Raw genomic sequence first — 23,444 nt, forward strand, 5'->3', positions numbered from 1 at the left:
TTCCAAATCTCCTCAGTCCACAAGATGACTAACATGCTGTCTTCATCCTCGTGCCTGGCTCACATGTGGGTTACAGCTTTTTTGTCTTTCTCCCTGGTTTTTGTTTTTAAATTGCTGGGTGGTATGATGTTTATGGGCTTGGAGAGTTTCCTCCAAAATGAAATCAATACTGCCAGCCCTACTTTATGGGGGAGTGATTTCCAAATTGCACAGAATAAATGCCTCTAATATCTGCATTTCAGAGACTAGAGCCTGTCACCGCTGGAGTGACTGACTGCAGGAGATGAGAGAGGATCAGTTGGCGGTAGGGGTGGGGGGCTTGGAACTGCAGGAGCAGAGGGTACACTGGCCAAGGGTGGAAGGTGCTGACCAGTAACTGCTTGGAAAAAACCACCGTGTTTCAATAGGATCTCAGTTGCAATCCACTGCTTGTGTGAAGGAGGGCTGCTGATTCAGCAGCAAAAGGGTTGGAAATAAAATGGAAGAAATGGAAAGTAGAGCGTATGAGTGGTGGCAATGTTTATTTCAACAGGCAGAGGGCTGGGCGTCTCCATGCAGGAATCCATGACCCTCCCTGGGGGGCTGGCTTCTGGTAACATTACTTCTCACTTCCTGAGCTCTTACTGAGTGCTGGGCGCCTGGCTTTTGAATTCCCACGGTAACCCTACGGGAACTATGTCATCTCCGTTTTACAGATGAGAAAACTGAGCTCAGGGACATTCGGTGACTGCCAAAAGCCACACTGCTGGTGGACCCTGGAGCCAAGGTTTGAACCCGAGTCTCTTGAGGACAAGGTGCTGTTCCTTTGGCCCACACATTTACAATAGAGAAATTTTCATGGACATGAAACAGCCCAGAGATATTATTTCATACCTATTTAGATGAATCAAGTAAAATAAATGGAAAGAAAATCAGAAGTTTGAGGACACCAGTGCCGGCCAGGAAATAGAGAACCACAAACCCAGGCACACTGAAGGGTGAGAGGTCAATTGCTCCAGGTGTTTCGAAAGCAATTTGGCAGCTTCCAATAAAGTCCAAGAGGTAGCTGGTCCGATGATGCCACCGCAGACATTTCGAGAACTTCTGTAGAGGGGCACAGGGAGACAGCTCTGGGAAGTTCACTGAATCACTGTAACTGCACAAAACACAGCCGACTGCCCTAAAAGTCCCTCATTAACAGTGGGTGTATAAAGAGGTGACTGTCCTCCTGGCTGCTGGTACCCTGGGGAGGAGGCTTTGGTGCCCAAGGCAGGAGACTGAGGTTGAACTCTGGGACTCCCAGGAGGGGCTGATTTTCCTGATAGCCCCATGAGCCAAGAGTGAGCCAAGAGTGGGGACCATCGTGATTCTCTCAGACGGGGGAAGATCTGAGCAGGGCTCCTGGCTGATTGGAGGCTCCGAATCGCACCTCTTCTCCTGTCCTAATCTCAGACTCCAGGCCTGGCTTGCAGTTCCTGGCTCACTGCGCCGCGAAGTCACCGGCCCACGCTCCCAGGAGCGAGGACCCTGGGCAGCCTCCCCACCCCGATCAGCCCACTGCACCGGGCTCCTGCCATTTCCCGCACGCATTCCAGGAGGGCTGGGGACGCTGGCTTCTGCCTGAGGATTTATGGTCCAGGAAATGCATTTTAAATGGGTCCCAGGATGCTCGGATCCAAGAATCAGACACTGTCTCTTGGGGGAGGGTGGGGCGGAGGGTGAGAGTATGTCTGGAGAGAGACCTAGAAACGCCCGAATGGCGGTCCCACTTTGCTCCCCCAAAGCGCGACCGTTCCCCGAGTGGGGGGGCTACCTGTTGGCCAGGGCGCACGGAATTCGGGTGACTTTGCTCCAAGATACGTGCGTGTGCCTCGACTCTCATTTAATTTATAGGGGAGAGGGATTCGCCAAATCCCTGTTTTCTGGGGTAAGCCCCCCTCCCCCGACCCTTGGACCCAAGCTGCCCGGAAGGAAGAAGGAAAGAGTGTTTGTCACCGGAGAAAACCACCTGTGGTTTGCAAAGGGCCTCAGTCGAGTCAGGGGCAGGCGGGGCAGATCCGAAACCGGCGGGAGGGGGGACGCGCGTGAGCGGGCAGGGGCAGGGGCGCTCAGCTCGCAGGGCCTCCTCTGCCAGCCTCACCGCCCGGCTCCCGGGAGGGGGCCGAGGGCGCCCTGGGTGCTGGGCGCCTTCCCATTACGCAGTTCCTGTGCCTTTAAATCCCAGTCCCGGAGGGGGCGGGGGCGCCCCGGCTGGACCCCGGTTTCCAGGCCGGCGGGGGCCCCGGGGAAGCCCCGGGCGGGGAGCGCGGGGCGGGGGGCGCGGAGGGCGGGGCGCCCAGGGTCCCCGCCCGCGCGCCGAGCCCCAGCCTGCCCGGCCGCGCCCCTCTTGGGACCGTCGCGCTCCGGGGGCGGGGGCCGGGGCCGAGGCGGGGGCGGGCGGGGGCGCGCGGGCGGGGGACGGGCGGGGGCGCGCGGGCGGGCGGGGTGCGGGCGCGCGCCGCGCGGCCCGAGCGCGCGAGCCGGGTCCGGAGCGCACGCCGCCGCCACCGCCGCCGCCGCCTCTCGAGCCGCCGCATTGCTGCTGCCGCCGCCGCCCCGCGCCCGGCCCGCGGCCCCCAATATGGTGCAGCCGCCAGCGCCGCCGCCCGTGCCGCCGCCGCCCGCGGGCCCCGCCGCCGCCCTCGGGCGCCCGCAGCGCGGCAGCCGCAGGTGGGGGGCCGCGGCCCGGGCCTGAACCGCCCCCCGCCCGGCCTCGGCGCGGCGCCCTCCCCGCGGGGCTGCCGGCGAGGGGCCCTCTCACCGCTGAGGTGGAGCCGCGGGCCCCGCCGCCGCCGCTCCTGCCCCCTCCCTCCCTCCTCCCCTCCCCCTCCCCTCCGGTCCTGTCTCCAGCGGGAGCGCGAGACGCTGGTCAGGCTCCGCGGCGCAGCTCGAAAAGGAATAATCGCCCCCGATTGACTGAAATTCCTCCGGAGCCGGCGCCGCGGCCGCCCGCGCCCGAGACCGCGCTCCGGGGCCGCGTCCTCCTCTCCTCCGGAAAACGCTCGCGACCCAGGGCCGCCGGCGGCCGCGACTCCGCTGTGTCGATCGCCTGAGTCCGTTTTCACCGTTTGCGGGATCTGGAACCGAGTTACATGCATGTCCAGTGGGGGCAGGTTTAATTTTGACGACGGAGGGTCCTACTGTGGAGGCTGGGAGGACGGCAAGGCGCACGGCCATGGCGTCTGCACCGGCCCCAAGGGCCAAGGCGAATACACCGGCTCGTGGAGCCACGGCTTCGAGGTGCTGGGCGTCTACACCTGGCCCAGCGGCAACACGTACCAGGGCACCTGGGCGCAGGGCAAGCGCCACGGCATCGGCCTGGAGAGCAAGGGGAAGTGGGTGTACAAGGGCGAGTGGACGCACGGATTCAAGGGGCGCTACGGGGTGCGGGAGTGCGCGGGCAACGGGGCCAAATACGAAGGGACCTGGAGCAACGGGCTGCAGGACGGCTACGGGACCGAGACCTACTCGGACGGAGGTAGGTGCCGCGGGCCGGGCCGGGGCGGGAGGGGACCTGCTTCCGATCGCGCCCCTTCTGTGGATCTCCGGGGAAGTTGAGCTGCGCCCTCCGGTTGGGCCGTGGGCACCAGGGGCCTTTCCCGGGCTTCCCTGGAGGCCACGGAGGCTCCTGGCTACAGGTTGCCCCGCTGCCTGGTGGGGACAGTGCCCCTGTGCCAGCTGAAGGGTGTTGGGGGCTTTCCAGGGGCAGAGTCAGGCGGGGCCCAGCAGAGCCTCCGTGCGTCGGACACAGCAGGCCGGAGACCTGCGGGAAGGGCCAGGCTGGGCCCGCGGCCCTGGGGAACCCAGCAAGGACAGAGGGGGCTGGGAGAAGGGCCCCTCCCCCTGTTGGCTTTGCCCCCCACCCAGGAGGCCGCCGTTCGATCAGGCCTCAGCTTCGCTTCTAGTGTTCCTGCGGCGCCCGAGGGCCTTCCTCAGCCCCGAATCTGCCCAAGCGGAGGGAAAGGGAGTGATGGGGAGCGCTAGGGGCGGGGGATGCCAACCCGAACCAAAACAGCCAGGCAATAAACTTCTAGGTGGTTGGACGCGGACTAGAGCTGTCGAAGCAGGCTGCTGGAGGGAGGAGGGAGGCCCATCTGCTCAGTGAGAGCCCAGGAATCTCGCCTTTCAGTGGCTGCATCATTTTCACCATTAGTTGAGGGAATCGGTCTGTGCTTTCATTCTAAGATGCCACCACATTCGGGGCAGAGCCGGGGCCGGAAGCCAGGGAGCTGCCTGCTGCTGCTGCTGTTGCTGCTGCTGCTGTAAGATGGTTTCTGTGCAGGGAGCCTTGGCCGGCTCTGCAGCTGCCCGCCTGCCTGGATACTCCGATATCCACTCCTCAGTGCACCTGACACATACGGAGCCGGTCCTTTCCTGGAAGCCAGACCCCAAACAAACAGACTGGCTTCCCCGACCAGTCCACCCCCATGTGGGAGCTCATCCTCAGAGGCCCTGGGTCCCCTGCCTCCCTCGGGCGGCTCGCCTGTTTCAGGCATGGATGCCTGGGAAGGGAGTGAGGTGCAGCGATGACTTGTGCTTCTGCCGGGAATAAAAATCCAGAGCGTACGTGTGGTCTGGTCCTCCCCGCCCGCTGGCTGCCTGCGAGTCTCATGAAGAAAGCTGGAAACACCTGCTCCCCGGCCACATCCAGGAGTGGCAGGGGGCTGGAGAGTAATTATTATTTTGGCTTATGCAACTGAAAAGCAGGGTTCATTATTACCCGAAGAGGAGGAGGAGTCTGGGGCAGTTAATTATATAATGCTCTTGCCTGTCAAAGCTGTGCCCAGCCCCGGTCTCAGGCGGCCTTTTCTGTGCCGTTGTTGTTTTCATGGGGCAGGTTGGAGAGCTTCCCTGACCCTGGGGCGCTGAGGGCCAGGCAGTAGCAGACGGTGCTCCCTTGGTTCCAGGCTGTGGGCCTGTGTGTGTGTGTATGTGTGTGCGCGCGCGTGCAGGCACAGGGAGGCCCGGGCAGCAGATGTGGGTGGCTGAGACAGGCAGGCAGCCTGGCGCTTCCAGCTGGGCTGTTTGGAGCCCAGAGGCTGCTGTCACCCCCAGGCTCTGGCCACCAGGCTCTGCAGACCTGTCCTCCAGAGGTGCTCCCAGCTGAGCCTGCTCCAGAAGGACTGTGCAGGCTGGGCTCACGCAGGGCATGGGGAAGAGAGGAGCCAGGCCTTTCGTCGTCTCTGAAACTCCTGAGAATATCTGGGGGTGAGGCTGAGCACCCCACTCTGCCCACGCTCCTCAGACATCTCCAGTGTCCGGAGGAATCATTTCTTTCATTCAACAAATACTAATGGAATGTTTACTATGAGCCAGGTGTGCCAGGCTCTGGGAAAACCACACTGAGCAAAGCAGACACAGATCTTTGCCCTCATGGAGCTTACATTTGAGGGAGAGGGAGCAGCGATTCTGTTGTGGCTTTTTGGGGAAGAAAGGATCTGATTCTGTGGCTGGCCGTGAGTTTAGGATCTGACCGGTTAAGGGGAGAGATGTTTTTCGCCATGGGTCCACTTGGCTGGGCTCTCCACTCCAGCCAGCCAGCTCCCTCAGCGTCCTGCTCCCCTACGCCCTTCCCCTCCTTGTGGTCCTGCCTGATCGTGTCCATTCTACAGATGAGGCCAGTAAGGCCTGGGCTGTGTGATTCAGGAGTCCCAGCCTTTGTCTGCAGGGATCCCTGATCTGTCTGGGACCAAACCCCCCTTGTTCCGGCATCACATTGCATGGAAGAAGCCCAGATTTTCACCATCCTCTCAAGGGATGTGCGGTTCTCAGCTGTCCCATGGGCAAAGCCAGGCAGGGACGCAGATGGGGAGCTGCATGGCCGGCTCTCCCTTTTGGTTGGCGACATGGCATGACGGGAAATAGAATTGACCCTTCTGGTCTTGGGGACTCGGGCCTGGACATCTGGGCCATTTTTCTGGAGGGCTCCCAGCTTCCTGTTGGGAAAGGGGTGACTGTGGCACTGAGTGTCCCCAGGCAGCCCATGGAGGGAGCCCACAGGATATGGGGATCCCCGGAATGGGGCAGAGGCCTCCATGCCTCCTTCCCAGTCAACTGGTGGGTGGTGACAGCCGTGTCCAAGGGGCAGTGAGGAAGGAGTTAATGGCCCCAGCTCCACTCCGACTTTTCCTTTGCACAAGAAGTGGGGGAATATTGGGCAACCATCAGCAAAGCTCCGGAACCTTAGCCCAGCTCTCGGCGCTGACTTGGGGAATGATGCACCAGCGGCCAGTGTATTCCACATGTAGCTGGAATTGGTGTGGAATTTCAGCTGGGGACACCTGTGCCAACTCCTCCTTCTCCAGGTGTGTCCTCCCCTTAGGGTACTCCCTGATGGGGCTGAGGAGCTTCTACTGTCTGCATGGGGAGGCCTGGGGGTGTGGGGTACAGGCACACATGCTTGAAGTCACAACCCCAACTTGCATCCCGGGCTTGAATCCCTGCCCTACATGCCCTGTTTTGTGACCTTGGGCGGGTTACTTAACCTCTCTGAGCTTGTTTCTTCATCTTTACAAAAGGTTGATAACAATACCTATAAGGTGGGTGAGGATTAACTGAGAATGGTGTGTGTGGCTATGCCAGGAATATAGTAAGCATACATTATTATTTACCATTAGTTCTATCGTTACAGTTTCCAGGCAATGCATGTCACTTACAATGATCATTATTAGAACCAATATCTGGACATGAGACTGGTGATCATGTAAATGATGATAAATAGCAACGTTAGATACTTACTGTCTGCCAAGCATGTGGCAAGTGTTAAATGAATTATAGCCCTTAATTCTTACACCTCTAGAGGGTGATTTTCTTGTTATTCCCATTTTCCACACTGGGAAGTGGAGGCTCTGAGTGGGTGTGGCTTGGGAGGAACCAGCAGGCATCATGCTCAGGACAGCCGTCCCAGAGCCTGGGCTTTTGCTAGGTACACCTCTCTCTAAATTCCCCTGTGCAAAAATACCTCCTGTTCTTTCGTCTCCTTTATATCCCTCATTCTCATGTGTGTACAGTGGCCCGGAATTGTAGGTGAATGCCCATGCACAGACAGGCAAATCCACACCCTGCCCAGAACCCCTGGCCCCCTGAGGCCCACCATGCATGCCTGTGCTGCACTGTACGGGTAGATCTTTCCTTTGGGTGCTGTGTACACAGAACCCCTCAAATCAAAAGTTATCCCCTCCAATAAGCCCTCCTACACCCTGAAAGATATGAGTCATCTCACGCCCAAGCCTCTCCCCCTCATACTCAGGTCCCGTTCACCGGCCCAGATTCCTCAACCCACACAAATCACACACACCCACAGTCAGAATTCAGATCCCCCCAGGCGCCTGCGCACACACACGCGCACAAAACACCTGCCACCCGGAGACATTTTCCACCCTGTCCCCCGAAACGCAGCCACTGCGCCCTCGCGGCCTTGCTTGCTCCCCACTGGCCAAGGATTCTGAATCTCCACCAGGCCTGTAAACCAGGCTCAGATGACAGAGGCAGTTGTGTGCTTCGTTTCCACTTTAAACACACGTTTATGCTGTTAGTGCCCCTTTTAGGGAGAAAAATCCCTCATCTAAACAAAATAAACTACCATTGGGCATATGCTTTGTGCTTGGCTATGACTATGCGACAAGTAAATTCTTTTTAAAATGAGTGCCCAGGTTAGGAGGAATCAGGTTCATTGGTGCAGAGATTATGCCAACAGAAACTCATTTCAGAAACAAGAAGTAAGCCCTGAGCAGTTGGAGATGAAAGCATTTTCTCTGAGATTCTCTTTCCGCTACTTTGGGGGGCGGGTGGTGAAAGGCTCCGTAAGGTGAAAAGAGAAGGGAAGAAGCAAACAGCTAGTTTTTTTTGTTGCCGGTTATAGCTGAGAAACAAATGTGGCTGAGGAGCACCCCTACCCACGTCGGCCCTCAGGCCGTTTGACGGGCTTTATATGAGGAATCCTGAGATGAGCTGGCCAGGGAGTGAGGACCAGCACCCACCTACAGCAGCGATCTGGAGTAGTGAGTGAGCAGTCCTAGCTGACACAGAGAAGGAGAGAGAGAACTCTGACCCCTTCTCTTCTGAGGACATCCAGCAGGAGAGAGCAAGAGAGGGTGGGGTGTGAGGGTGGGGGCAGGAGCCTCTGCTGTTCCTCTCCAAGACTTTTTCTTCCTGTTTTCCCCAAGCCTCCACGACTCTAAATATGACGAACTCTCAACTGTGAGCTAATAATGTTGAATGTAACGCCCTTTGTGTCCTTAGATGACAAAAAGACTTGTGAGTACTAGAGGAGAGGGTGATGTTGGTGTGAATTTTCCACATTGGTCCGTCTTTCGGTGGATTGGCCACTTCCCCTGCTGGTAGCTTCCTGGCTGTGAAAGGCCACATGGTGGATGGAGCTACTACTGCTGCACTGGGGTCCTGGCTCGAACTTGAATGAGGTGCTGGCTTCCAGTCTGGAGAGGAGAGAAGAGAGGCAGTCCCTTCAGGACCTTGGAGAGCGCTCCCGGCTGCTGCCTGGCCTGCCTGGGTTTGGTGGACGGCTGGGCTCATTTTCCCTCTAGGCATCCTCTTCAAGCCAAACCGCCTCTCCTTGCCGGTGACCGCCTGGCCCTGGACCCTCCAGCACACTCAACCACCAGAGGTGTGCCTATACCTGCACCAGACATGGGGGCCACGCCTGCGATCCCAACACTTTCAGAGGCCGAGATGGGAGGATCACTAGAGCCCAGGAGTTTGAGACCAGCCTGGGCAACATTGTGAGACCCCGTCTCTACAAAAAATACAAAAATTAGCCAGGTGTGGTGATGCACGCCTGTGGTCCCACTACTCAGGAGGCTGAGGAGAGAAGATTGCTTGAGCCCCGGAAGTCAAGGCTGCAGTGAGCCAAGATGGTGCCACTGTGCTCCAGCCTGCTGACAGAGCCAGACCCCATCTCAAAAGAAAAAAAAGAAGTGTGCCTGGTCCTACTCGGTCAGTGCATGGATTCTGTGCTCTAGGAAGGGCCACCGCTTGGCATGCCTGCCTATTTTTTTTTTTTTTTTTTTTTGAGACGGAGTCTCGCTCTGCCGCCCAGGCTGGAGTGCAGTGGCCGGATCTCAGCTCACTGCAAGCTCCGCCTCCCGGGTTTACGCCATTCTCCTGCCTCAGCCTCCCCAGTAGCTGGGACTACAGGCGCCCGCCACCTCGCCCGGCTAGTTTTTTGTATTTTTTAGTAGAGACGGGGTTTCACCGTGTTAGCCAGGATGGTCTCGATCTCCCGACCTCGCGATCCGCCCGTCTCGGCCTCCCAAAGTGCTGGGATTACAGGCTTGAGCCACCGCGCCCGGCCACCTGCCTATTTTTTCACCCCCATATTGTCAGTCCTTCCTGAAGAAGTGAGTGTCTTCTGGGGTCACATCCTCTTCTGGTCAACTGGGAGAGCAGCTCTCAGCTTGTGGAGGTGGGTTTGGGGGTGAGACTTTATTTTTTTGCATTATTTATTTACTTATGTATCTATTTTGAGACAGAGTCTCGCCCTGTAGCCCAAGCTGGAGTGCAGTGGAGTGATCTTGGCTCACTGCAACCTCCGCCTCCTGGGCTCAGGCGATTCTTGTGCCTCAGCCTCCCGAGTAGCTGGGATTACAGGCACCTGCCACCACACCTGGCTAGTTTTTTTTGTATTTTAGTAGAGACAGGGTTTTGCCATGTTGGCCAGGCTGGTCTTGAACTCCTGAATTCAGGCGATCCGCCTGCCTTGTCCTCCCAAAGTGCTGAGATTACAGGTGTGAGCCACCGCGCCCGACCTGGGGTGAGACTTTAGTAAGATGTATAGAAGTTGCTCTGAAGTCTAAGGTGTATTCCTGCCATAGGTTGTGTGTGTTCAGTTCTCCTGGAGCATAATAGGGGTCATAGGTGCACAGCGGAAGGCAGGCAAAGGAGTGATTTGTCTGTATCAGTCAGTGAGACTGGCCACCGTTCTCTTTACATCTGCCTTAATGGGTGAATCTTCTAGACCAACGGTCTCCAACCTTTTTGGCACCAGGGACCAGTTTCATGGAAGACAGTTTTTCTACCGACCAGGGTTGGGGGATGGTTTTGGGATGACTCAGGCACGTTCTATTTATTGTGTGCTTTATTTCTGTTATTATTACATTATAATATATAGTGAAGTAATAATATAACTCACCATCATGTAGAATCCGTGGGAGCCCTGAGCTTGTTTTCCTGCAACTAGATGGTCTCCTCTGGGGGTGATGGGAGATAGTGACAGATCATCGGACATTAGATTCTCATAAGGAGTGTGCACACTAGATCCCTGGCATGAGCAGTTCACAATAGGCTCTGCATTTCTATGAGAATCTAATGCTGTTGCTGATCTGACAGGAGGCGGAGCTCAGGCAGTAATGCACGTGATGGGGAGTGGCTGTAAATACAGACCAAGCTTCACTTGCTTGCTTACTCACTCGCCACTCACCTCCTGCTGTGTGACTGGGTTCCTAACAGGCCACGAACGAGGACCAACCACATTTCAAGGGCTCAGCAGCCACATGGGACTAGTGGCCACCATATTGAACAATGTAAATCTAGAACATTCCATCAGCGTAGAAAGCTTTATTGAGCATCACTGGTCTGGAGTGTAAGCTCCATACAGGAAGGGGTATGTGTCCATGCTGATCACTGCCATGTGCCCAGTGACTAAAATAGTGCTGGCACGTGGTGGTCAATAAATATTTGTGGAATGAATGGATTGTGCAAGTAAATGTGGTAGTATTTGGTAATTTGTTTACCATCATTATTTTATATGCCTGTTTCATTGCAAGACCTTAGAATTGGACATAGTTAAAGGGAAGTTTTTCCCTGAGACCCTCATGTCCACAGGTCAGTCTCACTTTACAATTAGCGTTAAAACATGCCTGTTCAAATTCCTTGATCAGTTTTGTTTTGTGGTTGGCTTTGTCATTGCTCCTTAAGAGACTGCCAGTGTTTTATATGAGAAAGACGATGGTGTTGAATGCCATGAATCACGGAGTGATACCATTCTAATGATGAGAAGCAGTCATGACTGGGAGGCCTTTTTGGACCACGATTTAATGAGTAGCATTCATTGCAAAGTGCGAAGAAAGACCCACAGAGAGATGAGTACCCTCCAGTCTGCTTAATTTCTCACTGTCTTTTTATTGCTTTTCCTTGGCTTGATTCATTCAGTCATTGGAGAAGCATTTGCCCAGTTCAGACTGTGTTCAAGGCACAAAGACAGAAAAGCTCAGGTCCAACCTCAGTGAATCAGCCTGTAAGTATTTGCTGAGCACTCACTGTGTATGCAGTACAGAGTTTGCGGTAATGTGGAAGATTGGAAAAAAAGAAACAAATGAAAATGCAAGAAATAGGAGTCCTGTGTTCTACCTGGAAGAATAAGAAGTCTGAACAGGGATGCAAAACCGAGATATATGGAATAATTCAGGGTTTTTCATGCCACAGTGGGGATCCTGAATGGGAGCATCACAGGGCGGGGCCTGAGAAGGGGCAGGGGAGGTGTGTGTGTCCCTGCAGGAGCAGCAGAGGCTTCTGGGGGTAGGCAGTGCCTGAGTGGAGTCTGGAAGGGCGGCAGGGTGAGAGTTGTTATCCCAAGCCCGAGGCTGCAGATTGTTGGAAGCCACGTCTCCCTCAGCCTCAGCTTCCCCGTCTCTGTGATTTAGTCATGACATTTTTTTTCCTTCTCAACATGGGCCACCTCCCTGCTTCCTATGAATGTAATAGGTGTCGTTCTGGACCCAGGGAAGGGTCTCTGGTGCAAACGCTTTCCAAAAACAGCGAGAGTTGCTCTCTCTGCTGCTGGTGGAGTGTGAGATGGGCAGGACATGGGCATGCCTCTGTCTGCTGCTCTGTGCAGGTGCTTCCCAAGCTTGAGTGTTATGAGAACCACCTGGAAGGTGTGTCAAGACACAGATTGCCGGCCCCACCCCTGAGTCTCTGGGCCTGGGATGCCACCCAGGAATTGATATTTCATACAAATTTCAGGTGATGCTGAGGCTGCTGATCTGGGGACCTCACATTACGAACCACAGTCCTGGGCTTGTACCTCCTAAGTCTGGCTACACATTCGAGTCGCCAAGAATGTGTCCCTGGGAGACTGTTAGAAATGCAGGGTGTCAGGCCTGCCACCGACCTCCAGGGTCAGAATGTGTGTTTGGAGATGCTCAGGTGGCTCCAATACAGGAGACACTGCTTTAGTGTACTCACTTTAATCTTAGCTGTGCATGGGCTTCATCTAGGTTGCTTTAGAAAATGCAGATGCCCAGGCCCCACCTATAGGTGCTGATTGAGGTCCTCTGGGTACAGTCTGGGCATTGGGATTCTTTTTATTTTAATTTTTTTGAGATAGGGTCTGGCTCTGTCTCTCATCCTGAAGTACAATGGTGTGATCATGGCTTACTGCAACCTCTGCCTGCTGGGCTCAAGCCATCCTCCCACCTCAGCCTCCTGAGTAGCTAGGACTGCAGGCATGCACCTCTACACCCAGCTAATTTTTGTATTTTTTGTAGAGACGGGGTTTTTTTGTGTTTCCCAGACTGGTCTCAAACTCCTGAGCTCAAGCGATCCGCCCACCTTGGCCTCCTGAAGTGCTGGGATTACAGGTGTGAGCAACTGCGCCTGGCCTGGGATTCCTTTTTAAACATGCCAGGTGATTCTAAGGTTCAGTGCAGGTTGAGGACCACTCCTCCGGAGCATCTGTAGCTGGACATCTCTTGGGAGCTTTGATAACTGACCCATGCCAGGATCCATCCAAGACCACTGACACTGGAAACTTTAAGGCTGGGGCCTCGGCCTGAGTATTTGGTCACAGCAAGCAGGTCCTAGAGTTGCAGCTGTAGGTAGAGTTTTTCAAACTCTGGGTCAAATGGTTCATGAAATGAATATAGTACATTAAAATAAAGTAGACTAGAAAATTTCCAAGCACAATACCTACGTTTCTTTCTTTTCTCTTTTCTTTTCTTTTTTTTTTTTTTTTTTGAGATGGAGTCTTGTTCTGTCGCCCAGGCTGGAGTACAGTGGCATGATCTTGGCTCACTGCAACCTCTGTCTGCCTCCCAGGTTCAAGAGATTCTTGTACCTCAGCCTCCTGAATAACTGGGATTACAGGCGCCCACCACCAGGCCTTGCTATTTTTTGTATTTTTAGTAGAGACAGGGTTTCACCGTGTTGGTCAGGCTGGTCTCAAACTCACAATCTCAGGTGAGCCGTCTGCCTTGGCCTCCCAAAGTGCTTGGATTACAGGTATGAGCCACTGCACCTGGCCAGTACCTACATTTCTATAATGATAAGTGCTGCTCTGTTTCTTTGTGATTTTGTGGCCTTCTCCTCTGTGCCTGTGTCCTCTCTTCCTCTTTCTTTTCTTTCCTTTCCTTTCCTTTCCCTTCCTTCCTCCCTCCCTCCCTCCCTTCCTCCCTCTCTTCCTTCCTTCTTTCTTTTGAGACAGTCTTGCTTTGTCACTTAGGCTGGAGTGCAGTGGCACGATCTCGGCTCACTGCAGCCTCCGCTTCCCAGGTTCAAGCAATTCTCTTGCCTCAGCCTCTCAAGTAACTGGGATTACAGGTACACGCCACCATGCCCGGCTAATTTTTATACTTTTAGTAGAGACAGGGTTTCACCATGTTGGCCAGGCTGGTCTCGAACTCACAGCCTCAGGTGATCTGCCCATCTTGGCCTCCCAAAGTGCTGGGATTACAGGCATGAGCCACTGTGCCCAGACGATACCTACATTTCTTTCTTTTTTTTTTTTTGAGACGGAGTCTTGCTCTGCCGCCCAGGCTGGAGTGCAGTGGCCGGATCTCAGCTCACTGCAGGCTCCGCCTCCTGGGTTCACGCAATTCTCCTGCCTCAGCCTCCCCAGTAGCTGGGACTACAGGCGCCCGCCACCTCGCCCGGCTAGTTTTTTGTATTTTTTAGTAGAGACGGGGTTTCACCGTGTCAGCCAGGATGGTCTCGATCTCCTGATCTCGTGATCCGCCCGCCTCGGCCTCCCAAAGTGCTGGGATTACAGGCTTGAGCCACCGCGCCCGGCCGATACCTACATTTCTATAAGGATAAATGCTGCTCTGTTTCTTTGTGATCTTGTGGCCTTCTCCTCTGTGTCTGTGTCCTCTCCTCTTTCTCTCTTTCTCTCTTTCTTTCTTTCTTTGACAGTCTTGCTTTGTCGCTTAGGCTGGAGTGCAGTGGCACGATCTCGGCTCACTGTAGCCTCCGCCTCCCGGGTTCAAGCAATACTCTTGCCTTGGCCTCCCAAGTAACTGGGATTACGGGTACTTGCTACCATGCCCAGCTAATTTTTGTACTTTTAGTAGAGGGGGTACTTGTCACCAGGATGGTCCCATCTCGCTAAAGTTTTTGTACTTACCTACATTTCTATAAGGATAGTATCTTGTGATCTGTGTCCTCTCCTCTTTCTCTCTTTCTCTCTTTCTTTCTTTCTTTGACAGGCTTTGTTTGGAGTGCAGTGGCACGATCTCGGCTCACTGGCCAGGCTTGGCCTCCCAAGTGTCGAACTCCATGGCCTTTTAGTAGAGATAGGGTTTCAATGTTGGCCAGATCTGCGAACTGCCTCAAGTGATCTGCTCCCTCCCAAAGTGCTGGGATTACAGGTGTGAGCCACTGCACCTAGTCTCCTCTTCTGTTTCTTACAAGGACACCTGTCATTGGATTTAGGGTCCAGCCTAAATCCAGAATGATCTCATCTCAAGGTCTCTAACTTAATTACATCTGCAGAGATTCTTTTTCCAAATAAAGTGCTGGGGGTTTGGACCCAGGCATATCTTTTGGGGGACACGATTCTACTCACTACGGTGTCTTCCAGATGTTGGTTGGAAAGTGCTGCGAAGCCCATACGGTTGTCCCTTGGCATCTTCAGGGGATTCGTTCTAGGACCCCCTGTAAATACTGAAATCCTCAAATGCTCAAGTCCTTCATAGAAAATGGTATAGGCCGGGCACCGTGGCTCACGCCTGTAATCCCAGCACTTTGGGAGGCCGAGGCGGGTGAATCACAAGGTCAGGAGATCGAGACCATTCTGGCTAACATGGTGAAACCTCGTCTCTACTAAAACAATACAAAAAATTAGCCGGGCGTGGTGGTGGGCGCCTGTAGTCCCAGCTACTCGGGAGGCTGAGGCAGGAGAATGGTGTGAACCCGGGAGGTGGAGCTTGCAGTGAGCTGAGATCACACCACTGCACTCCAGCCTGGGTGACACAGTAAGACTCTGTCTCAAAAAAAAAAAAAAAAAAAAGAAAGAAAAAAAGAAAATGGTATAGTATTTGCACATAACCTACACACATCCGCCCATACACTTTCAGTCATCTCTACATTACTTATAATACCTAATACTACCTAAATGCTATGTGAATAATTATACCATGTTGGGTTTTTTTGCATTATTTTAATTGTCGTACAGTTATTTTGATTGTGTTGTTTTTATTCTTTTATTTTTATTTTTTTGTTATTCTTTTTTTCTGAGATGGAGTCTCACTTTGTCACCCAGGCTGGAATACAGTAGCGTGATCTCGGCTCACTGCAGCCTCTGCCTCCTGGGTTCAAGCCATTCTCCTGCCTCTGCCTCCCGAGTAGCTGGGATTACAGGCGCCCACCACCACGCCTGGCTAATTTTTGTATTTTAATAGAGATGGGGTTTCACCATGTTGGCCAGGCTGGTCTTGAACTCCTGACCTCAAGTGATCCGCCCACCTCAGCCTCCCAAAGCGCTGGGATTACATGTGTGAGCCACTGAGCCCAGCCTATTGTGTTGTTTTAAAATATATTTTTGATCTGCAGTTGCTTGAATTTGTGGACTTGTAACCTGAAGCTATAGAGGGCTGACTGTGTCTGATAACTTAGAACTGCAATGCCAGGGGATTCCTTTGAAAGCAAAACACTTTTTCTTTCTAAAACATCTATTTCGTTCCAAGTATTGTGCTGGGCATTTTGTCATAGACGTTATGGCTTTCCTTCCTTAAGATAATGCCTTGAGATAAGGCGTTCCGCTCCCATTTAAAAGACGGGAAAGGTGAGGCTCACGGGGTCACACTTGCTGAGTTCACGCTGCTGCAAAGTCGTTTCCGGCTGCAGAATTGTTTCCGGCGCCCCGAGATGCCTTTAGTGATGGAACCAGCATTCCAGGGACCCCCTTGCTTTACAGATGAGGAAACTGAGGCCTACCAAGGGAGGGGCCCTGCCCCAGGTCTCACAGTGAAGCAGGGGCAGAGAGTTCTGCCCAGCAATTTGTAAACTTAGGGGAATGCCAGTGTGGTGTGGACACAGAGCTCTGCATCCCCTCCCAGGGTAAACGCTGGTCCCTGCACACACGAGGAGCTGTGCGTCCCCTCCCAGGGTAAATGCTGGTCCCTGCACACACAAGGAGCCGCGCGTCCCCTCCCAGGATAAATGCTGGTCCCTGCACGCATGAGGAGCCGTGCATCCCCTCCCAGGGTAAACGCTGGTCCCTGCACACATGAGGAGCCGCGCGTCCCCTCCCAGGGTAAACGCTGGTCCCTGCACACGTGAGGAGCCATGCGTCCCCTCCCAGGGTAAACGCTGATCACTGCACACACGAGGAGCCGCGTGTCCCCTCCCAGGGTAAACGCTGGTTCCTGCACCCACGAGGAGCCGCGCGTCCCCTCCCAGGATGATTGCTGGTCCCTGCACACACGAGGAGCTACGCGTCCCCTCCCAGGATAAAGGCTGGTCCCTGCACACATGAGGAGCCACGCATCCCCTCCCAGGATGAATGCTGGTCCTTGCACACATGAGGAGCTGCGTGTCCCCTCCCAGGATAAATGCAGGTCCCTGCACACATTAGGAGCTACGTGTCCCCTCCCAGGATAAAGGCTGGTCCCTGCACAAATGAGGAGCTGTGTGTCCCCTCCCAGGGTAAACGCTGGTCCCTGCACACGTGAGGAGCCGCGCATCCCCTCCCAGGATAAAGACAGGTCCCTGCACACGTGAGGGTTGGTGGCTCTCCTGAGGGTTCATGGGTTCCTGGAGACCCATCCACAGATCCCCAGATAAGAGCCTGTCCATCCTCCCTGGGGCCTAAGTGTGCCCAGATCTCAGTTTGCACAGTGAGTAAAAAAATAGTCCGGAGTCAGCAGATTCCTACAGGCCTGGTGGAGGCTTGGGCTGGAGTAGACCCAGGCAGAGTTGGTCTTTCACCTCGCCCCCTTCCAGAGGCCCTGTACCCTTGGGGTCAGCATCCAGGCAGTGTGAGATGCCCAGAAGCTTCTTTCTTGTCCTGAGCCCTTCTCCCCCAGCTCGGCATGGACTTGAGTGAAAGCTGCTGTGGTTCTTTCCTGCCCAGAGAGTGGGGCCGGGCACTGGAGCTTTCCCTGTTCATTTGTTTCATCTCCTTGTGAGGAAAGCATGTCTCCCCCATTTTCCAGATGGGAAACAGACTCAGAGAGGCAATGGAAGTGGGAGGTGATGGAGCGGGGACTCCATAACTCCAGTCACGAGTCTCAAAGTCTGTGCACATCTGGGTCGCCTGACCCGGCCTCCCTGACCTAGGCTGCCCAGAAAGGAGCCCGGGAATGCCTGGGAGGATCACGTAGCCAGGGCCGTTCAATGCAGGTGGTGCTGGGACCGCCCCTTGAGAAGCCATAGTCGCCTTCCTTTCTCTGCTTCTGGAAACAAGCAGAGGAGGCATTGCTAGGGGGAGGCAGGTGGGGGCAGAGACCAGGTCTGTCGGGGTCATCCCCGGGCACAGCGCCCGACAGCAGAGGAGAGCTCCGGAAGTCATGGCTGGATGGATCAATGAGTGGTCAATCAGCCGAGCTCTGAGGGACGGGAGGGGCCAGCAGTGTGGAGAGAGGGAGGAAGAGCCTGCAGGAGGGAGACGGCGCATGCAGGGGTGCCACGGCCAGAGCCCGCTTGGTGTTCAGAGAGCCCTCTGGCTGTTGCAGTTGGGAGAAGGGCACGGGGTCTGAGCACAGAGAGCTTCCAGGCCCCGGGGTCCGGGGACTTTGAATTTTGTCCAGGGCCTGGGAAGGACGTCTGATTTAAGCAGAACAGCAACACAGTCTGTTTTATTGTGTGTGTTTTTTGTTTGTTTTGTTTTTTTGAGACAGTCTCACTGTGTCGCCCAGGCTAGAGTGCAGTGGTGCGATCTCGGTTCACTGCAAGCTCCGCCTCCCGGGTTCACGCCATTCTCCTGCCTCAGCCTCCCGAGTAGCTGGGACTACCATGCCCGGCTAATTTTTTGTATTTTTAGTAGAGAGGGGGTTTCACCGTGTTAGCCAGGATGGTCTCGATCTCCTGACCTCGTGATCTGCCCGCCTCAGCCTCCCAAAGTGCTGGGATTACAGGCGTGAGCCACCGTGCCCAGCCAGGTTTCGTATTTTTGTAATTACACTTTTTATTTTGAGATCACTGTAGATTCCCAGGCAGTGGTGAGGAATAGATCAGAGATCTGGTGTCCCCCTCGTCTGGTCTCCCCCGACGTAGCATCCTGTGAACTGATGGCATGTCGGAACTGGATATTGACATGGACACGGTCAGGATGGGGAGCACCCGCCCCCGGGTCCCTTGTGTGGCCCTTTTGTAGCCACACCCACTGCCCCCGCCTGGCAGCCTCTGAGCTGTTCTCCATTCCTTCAGTTTCATCGTTTCCAAAATGCTCTGTAAACGGAATCGCACAGTTCGTCATCTTTGGGCCTGGCTTTTGTCGCTCAGCCTCATTCGCTGGAGATTCTTGCATGTGTTGCCTATATTAATAGTTTGTTCCAGGCTGGGCTGGATGGCTCATGCCTGTAATCCCAGCACTTTGGGAGGCTGAGGCGGGTGGATCACCCGAGGTCAGAAGTTCGAGACCTGCCTGGCCAACATGGTGAAACCCCTGTCTTTACTAAAAATATAAAATTAGCCCAGTGCAGTGGTGCGTACCTGTAATCACAGCTACTCAGGAGGCTGAGGCAGGAGAATCACTTGAACCTGGGAGACGGAGGTTGCAGTGAGTCGAGATCACGCCATTGCACTCCAGCCTGGGTGACAGAGCGAGACTCCGTCTCAAAAAACAAACAGACAAACAAACAAACAAAAAAACAAATAAAATAGTCCTTTCCTTCTTACTGCTGGGCAGTGTCCCACGGTGTGGATGGACCAGTTTGTTTAACCGTCCGTCCCTCGAAGGGCATCTGGGGTGTCTCCAGCGTGGGATGTTGTGAATTTAAAAAGCTGCTGCCAACTCTCAGGTCCAGGTTTTTCTGTGCACAGACGTCTTCGCTTCTCCACAGTGGATGCCAGGAGTGCTGGTGCTGGGCTGCGTGGGAGTTGTATGGCTGAGTTCAGGTGGTCACTCTGGTGCTGTGAGGACAGGGAAAAGGGGGGGCAGAGAGGAAGCTGGGGGTCGTGGGAGGGATGCCACCTCTAGGGAGGGGTGCCTGTGTCTGAGGAGTGGAGATAGTGGCTGGGTCTGGTGGGGGCTGTGGAGATGGGGGGCTGCGCGGTAGGGCAGAGGCCAGGGGTCTGGGGCTGGGTGGTCCTGTCTTTGAGGGGATTTGGAGGAGGAGCAGGTGCAGGTGCCGGGGCTGAGAGTCGCGCTGTGAAACATGCTCAGCAGAGAAGCTGTGCACAGCCGGGGCAGGGGTGTGTCCGTGGTGGGGATGGTGTGTCTGGGTAGAAGGGGTGGGGCATCTCCCACTCCCCGTGGCATTGAATAGTGGGAGGGGAGTGGCTGGGTGCGGTGGCTCATGCATGTAATCTCAGCACTTTGGGAGGCTGAGGTGGGCGGATCACTTGAGTTCAGGAGTTTGAGACCAGTCTGGGCATCATAACGAAACCTTGCCTCTACAAAAAATACAAAAATTAGCTGGGGCATGGTAGCCTGCGCCTGTAGTCTCAGCCACTCTGGAGGCTGAGGTGGGAGAGTTGCTTCAGCCCGGGAGATGCAAGTTGCAGTGAGCTCAGATTAGGCCACTGCACTCCAGCCTGGGCGACATAATGAGACCCTGTCTCAAAAATAAATAAATAAGAAAACTTGGAAATAAGGGAAAAAATATTATTTAAAGAAAACAGAAAGTGGAAGGTGAGAAATGAGCAGGATGGAGCCTAGGGGAGCCCCAGGACTCGAGAACTGGGCAGAGGAGGAGGAGGAGGGAAAAGGAGGGAGGGAGGGAGGCCAGGCAGCAGCTTGGGGAGGAGGGTGTGGATGCGCCAGGAACAGGAGCAAAGGCAGGATGAGACGCCACACTGGCCTGTGCCTGGCCTTGGGGCAAATACTTCATCCCTTAGGCCATTGGCCATCGTCCCTGCTGTCCTACAGCCCCGTGAGGCCAGGTGCGTCCATGTGCCGTGCCCATTTTACAGACGGTGTAGCCCAGGCCTGAGAGACAGTGACAGTCGTGTGGCACTAACTCCACCCCAGCCTTTTTCCACCTGGCTGCACCGTTTACTCGTTCCCGCCAGCACCATGGGGGCTCCAGTGTCTCTGCGTCCTCAGTCTGCACCTGTCGTCACCTGTCTTTTTGGTTGCAGCGGCTTCTGGGATGGATTTCCTGGAGGCTGGTGCTGAGTCTCTCTATGTGCTTGTCGCCCATGGGTACATCTTTGGCACAATGTCTGTTCAGATCCGTGCCCCTTTAAAAATTGGGTTATTTCAGTCGGGGCGTAGTGCTCACACCTGTAATTCCAGCACTTTGGGAGGCTGAGGTGGGCAGGTCACCTGAGGCCAGGAGTTCGAGACCAGCCTGACCAACATGGCAAAAACCCATCTCTACTAAAAATTCAAAAATTAGCTGGGCATGGCGGCACACACAGCTACTCGGAGGCTGAGGCAGGAGGATCACTTGAACCTGGGAGGCGGAGGTTGCAGTGAGCCGGAATTGCGTCACTGCACTCCAGCCTGGGCAACAGAGTAAGACTCTGTCTCAAAAAAAAAAAAAAAAAGAGGGGGGAGGTTTTCAGCCTGGGCAACATGGCAAAACCCCATTTCTATAAAAAATGCAAAAAATTATCTGGGCATGGTGGTGCCTATAGTCCCAGCTATAAGGAACGCTGAGGCACGTGTATCACTTGAGCCCAGGAAATCAAGGCTGCAGGGAGCTATGATCATGCCACTGCATTCTAGCCTGGGTGACAGAGCGAGACATTGTCTTAAGAGAGAAAAAACAAAAGAAGGATTATTTGTCTTCTTACTGTTGAGTTGTGACATTTTTGTAGGCTGTAGACACCCCTGTGAGCCCCCGGCTCCACTGCACCCCAGCCCGCCCAGCTGCAGGCTGACTGCTCTGTTGGAGGTTGGACTTCTTGAGATAAACTGCGCTGGGTGTCTGTCTTGGCTCCAGAGTACCAGGCATGGTGCCATGCACACAGTAGGTGCTCAGTAAGCGGTGACAGGACAGAGCCAGGATCACAGTCTGTGGCTTGGAGGGGTCTGGGGTCCGGCTGTCGCTATCCGGCTCTGCTCACCAGCTCCGGTCCTCAGATACCACAATGGCTGCAGGTAGAGGGAGGAGCCACGGAGTCTGGGGGAATGTTGGGCCGCACAAGTATCTATTGAGCGCCGACTGTGTCCCAGGCAACAAGCTGGCTCTGGGGACAGTGGTGAACAAAGAGCCCTCGGACTTCTTGGTTGGGGGAGTGGGACCTGTCAGTCAGCCCTGCACAACTCCCTGCCGGGTAAGGATGGGGCAGGGCACGGATGGGGCTCAAGGAGGGGCTGGAGATGCCTTCTGGGGAGTGAGGGTGGTGAACGGGTCGGGGAGGAACCCTGGGGTCTTCCAGACGTCAGGAGGAGCATCTGTGAGCACCAGGGGCAGAAGGAACAGAACCACCCTGGGACCCAGCACACAAGGAGCCCAAGGGGCCCTCACACTTCACCCTTGGGTCTGCCCAGAGCCAGTCCAGTTGTTAAGAAAAACAAGAGCCAGGAGGTAAACCCTCTGGGAAATGGAGGTCCCAGCCCACGGTACTGCATGGGAGGGAGAAGTGTGGGAGTCACCTGGGCTCTGGGGTCCCTTGGGCCAGCAGTGGGGACTGGGATCCCAGCACAGACTGAGCCCGAGCAGCCATGTCCACACTGCAGAGACCCATCCTGAGTCGGTTTATGGTGCATTCCTGTGTGGAAGAGTGCAGCAGAGGCCAGTGCGGAGGCGCTGCAGAGACAGCGGCCGGGAGACACCCATAGGAGCAGGGTCCTGGTGTCCTGGGCCAGAGTGACAGGAGCAAAGGGAAGGAGCATTTGAGCCTGGATGGGGGTGTGGTTAGCAGAGAGGTGGGAGGGGAGGGACAGAGAGAAGGAGAGAGAAGAGAGAGAGAGAAGGAGAGAGAAGAGAGAGAGAGAAGGAGAGAGGGAGAGAGAAGGAGAGAGGGAGAGAGAAGGAGAGAGGGAGAGAGAGAGAGGAGAGAGAGAAGGAGAGAGAAGAGAGAGAGAGAAGGAGAGAGAAGAGAGAGAGAGAAGGAGAGAGGGAGAGAGAAGGAGAGAGGGAGAGAGAAGGAGAGAAGAGAGGGAGAGAAGAGAGAAAGAAGAGACAAGAAGAGAGAGAAGGGGGGCTGTGAGGAGTGGGGGAAGGGCTGCAGAGGGGCAAACGTCAGTCCTGCTGTTGGGCGGGGGGGGGAGGGGTGCGCATTGTTCCTCTCTCCCCCCTTCCAGGTGTTGACACTACCATTCCCTGCGTTTACACCACAGCTCTTTTTGCGTCTTTCCTTGGATTCCACATGGAAGCCCTGTGAGGCGCTGTCCTCCTGCTGTCAAGAGGAGGAGACTGAGGCCAGAGATGCGGCAAACTTCCCGAGACCGCACTGTCCGGCTGTTGGGGTGGCACTGGGCCTCTCTGCCCACCTGCCTCAGTTTCCGGCCCTGTGAAGAGGTCTCGTAGGACTGTTAGGAGCATTTGATAGAAACTGGGCCCCTGAACTGGGTGCAGTGGCTCACGCCTGCAATCCCAGCACTTTGGGAGGCTGAGGCCTGATCACTTGAGGTCAGGAGTTCTAGACCAGCCTGGCCAACATGGTGAAACCCCATCTCTAACAAAAAATACAAAAATTAGCCAGGCATGGTGGCACGCACCTGTAGTCCCAGCTACTCAGGAAGCTGAGGCAGGAGAATTGCTTGAGCCTGGGAAGCGGAGGTTGCAGTGAGCTGAGATCACACCACTGCACTCCAGCCTGGGCAACAGAGCGAGACTGTCTCAAAAAGAAAAAGAAACTGGTTCCTTGGAGCACGGGGGTCAACAACGAACTTCTCACTCTGGCAGCTGGACCCGACTTGGTCCAGAGTGCCAGGGCCAGTGCCCCCGTCTGCTCTGTGTCGGGAGGGGCTGCTGGCAGGAGGAGGTGGCCACTGCAAAATCCTACAGGAGGAGGGGAGTTCGGGGCGGGAACAGCCCAGACCTGGGATCCCCAGCCACGCAAGGGGCTCCAGGGTGGTCTGTGCCTGGTTCTGAGCTCTGTGAATCCAAGGCCGCAGGGCTGGGCCTGGGAGCTTC

General features: G+C 55.1%; 1 protein-coding gene across 3 annotated transcripts in view; it reads left to right on the forward strand.

Moving 5' to 3' along the window:
- Positions 1-2,487: 2,487 nt before the first annotated feature.
- Positions 2,488-23,444, forward strand: part of JPH3 (junctophilin 3) — a 110,842-nt gene continuing 89,885 nt past the window's right edge. The window contains exons 1-2 of one of the 3 annotated variants that reach the window (XM_050773623.1): positions 2,488-3,496; positions 4,204-4,584. In XM_050773623.1, coding sequence (XP_050629580.1) covers positions 3,115-3,496; positions 4,204-4,370 — 549 coding nt within the window. In that variant the 5' untranslated portion in view covers positions 2,488-3,114 and the 3' untranslated portion in view covers positions 4,371-4,584. Of the gene's footprint in view, positions 3,497-4,052; positions 4,585-23,444 lie in introns of those variants that run through there. The other 2 variants (XM_050773624.1, XM_050773622.1) reach the window with 2 other exon arrangements.

The sequence above is a fragment of the Macaca thibetana genome, chromosome 20 (assembly GCF_024542745.1).
Source record: "Macaca thibetana thibetana isolate TM-01 chromosome 20, ASM2454274v1, whole genome shotgun sequence".
In the NCBI taxonomy this organism is placed as follows: domain Eukaryota; kingdom Metazoa; phylum Chordata; class Mammalia; order Primates; family Cercopithecidae; genus Macaca; species Macaca thibetana.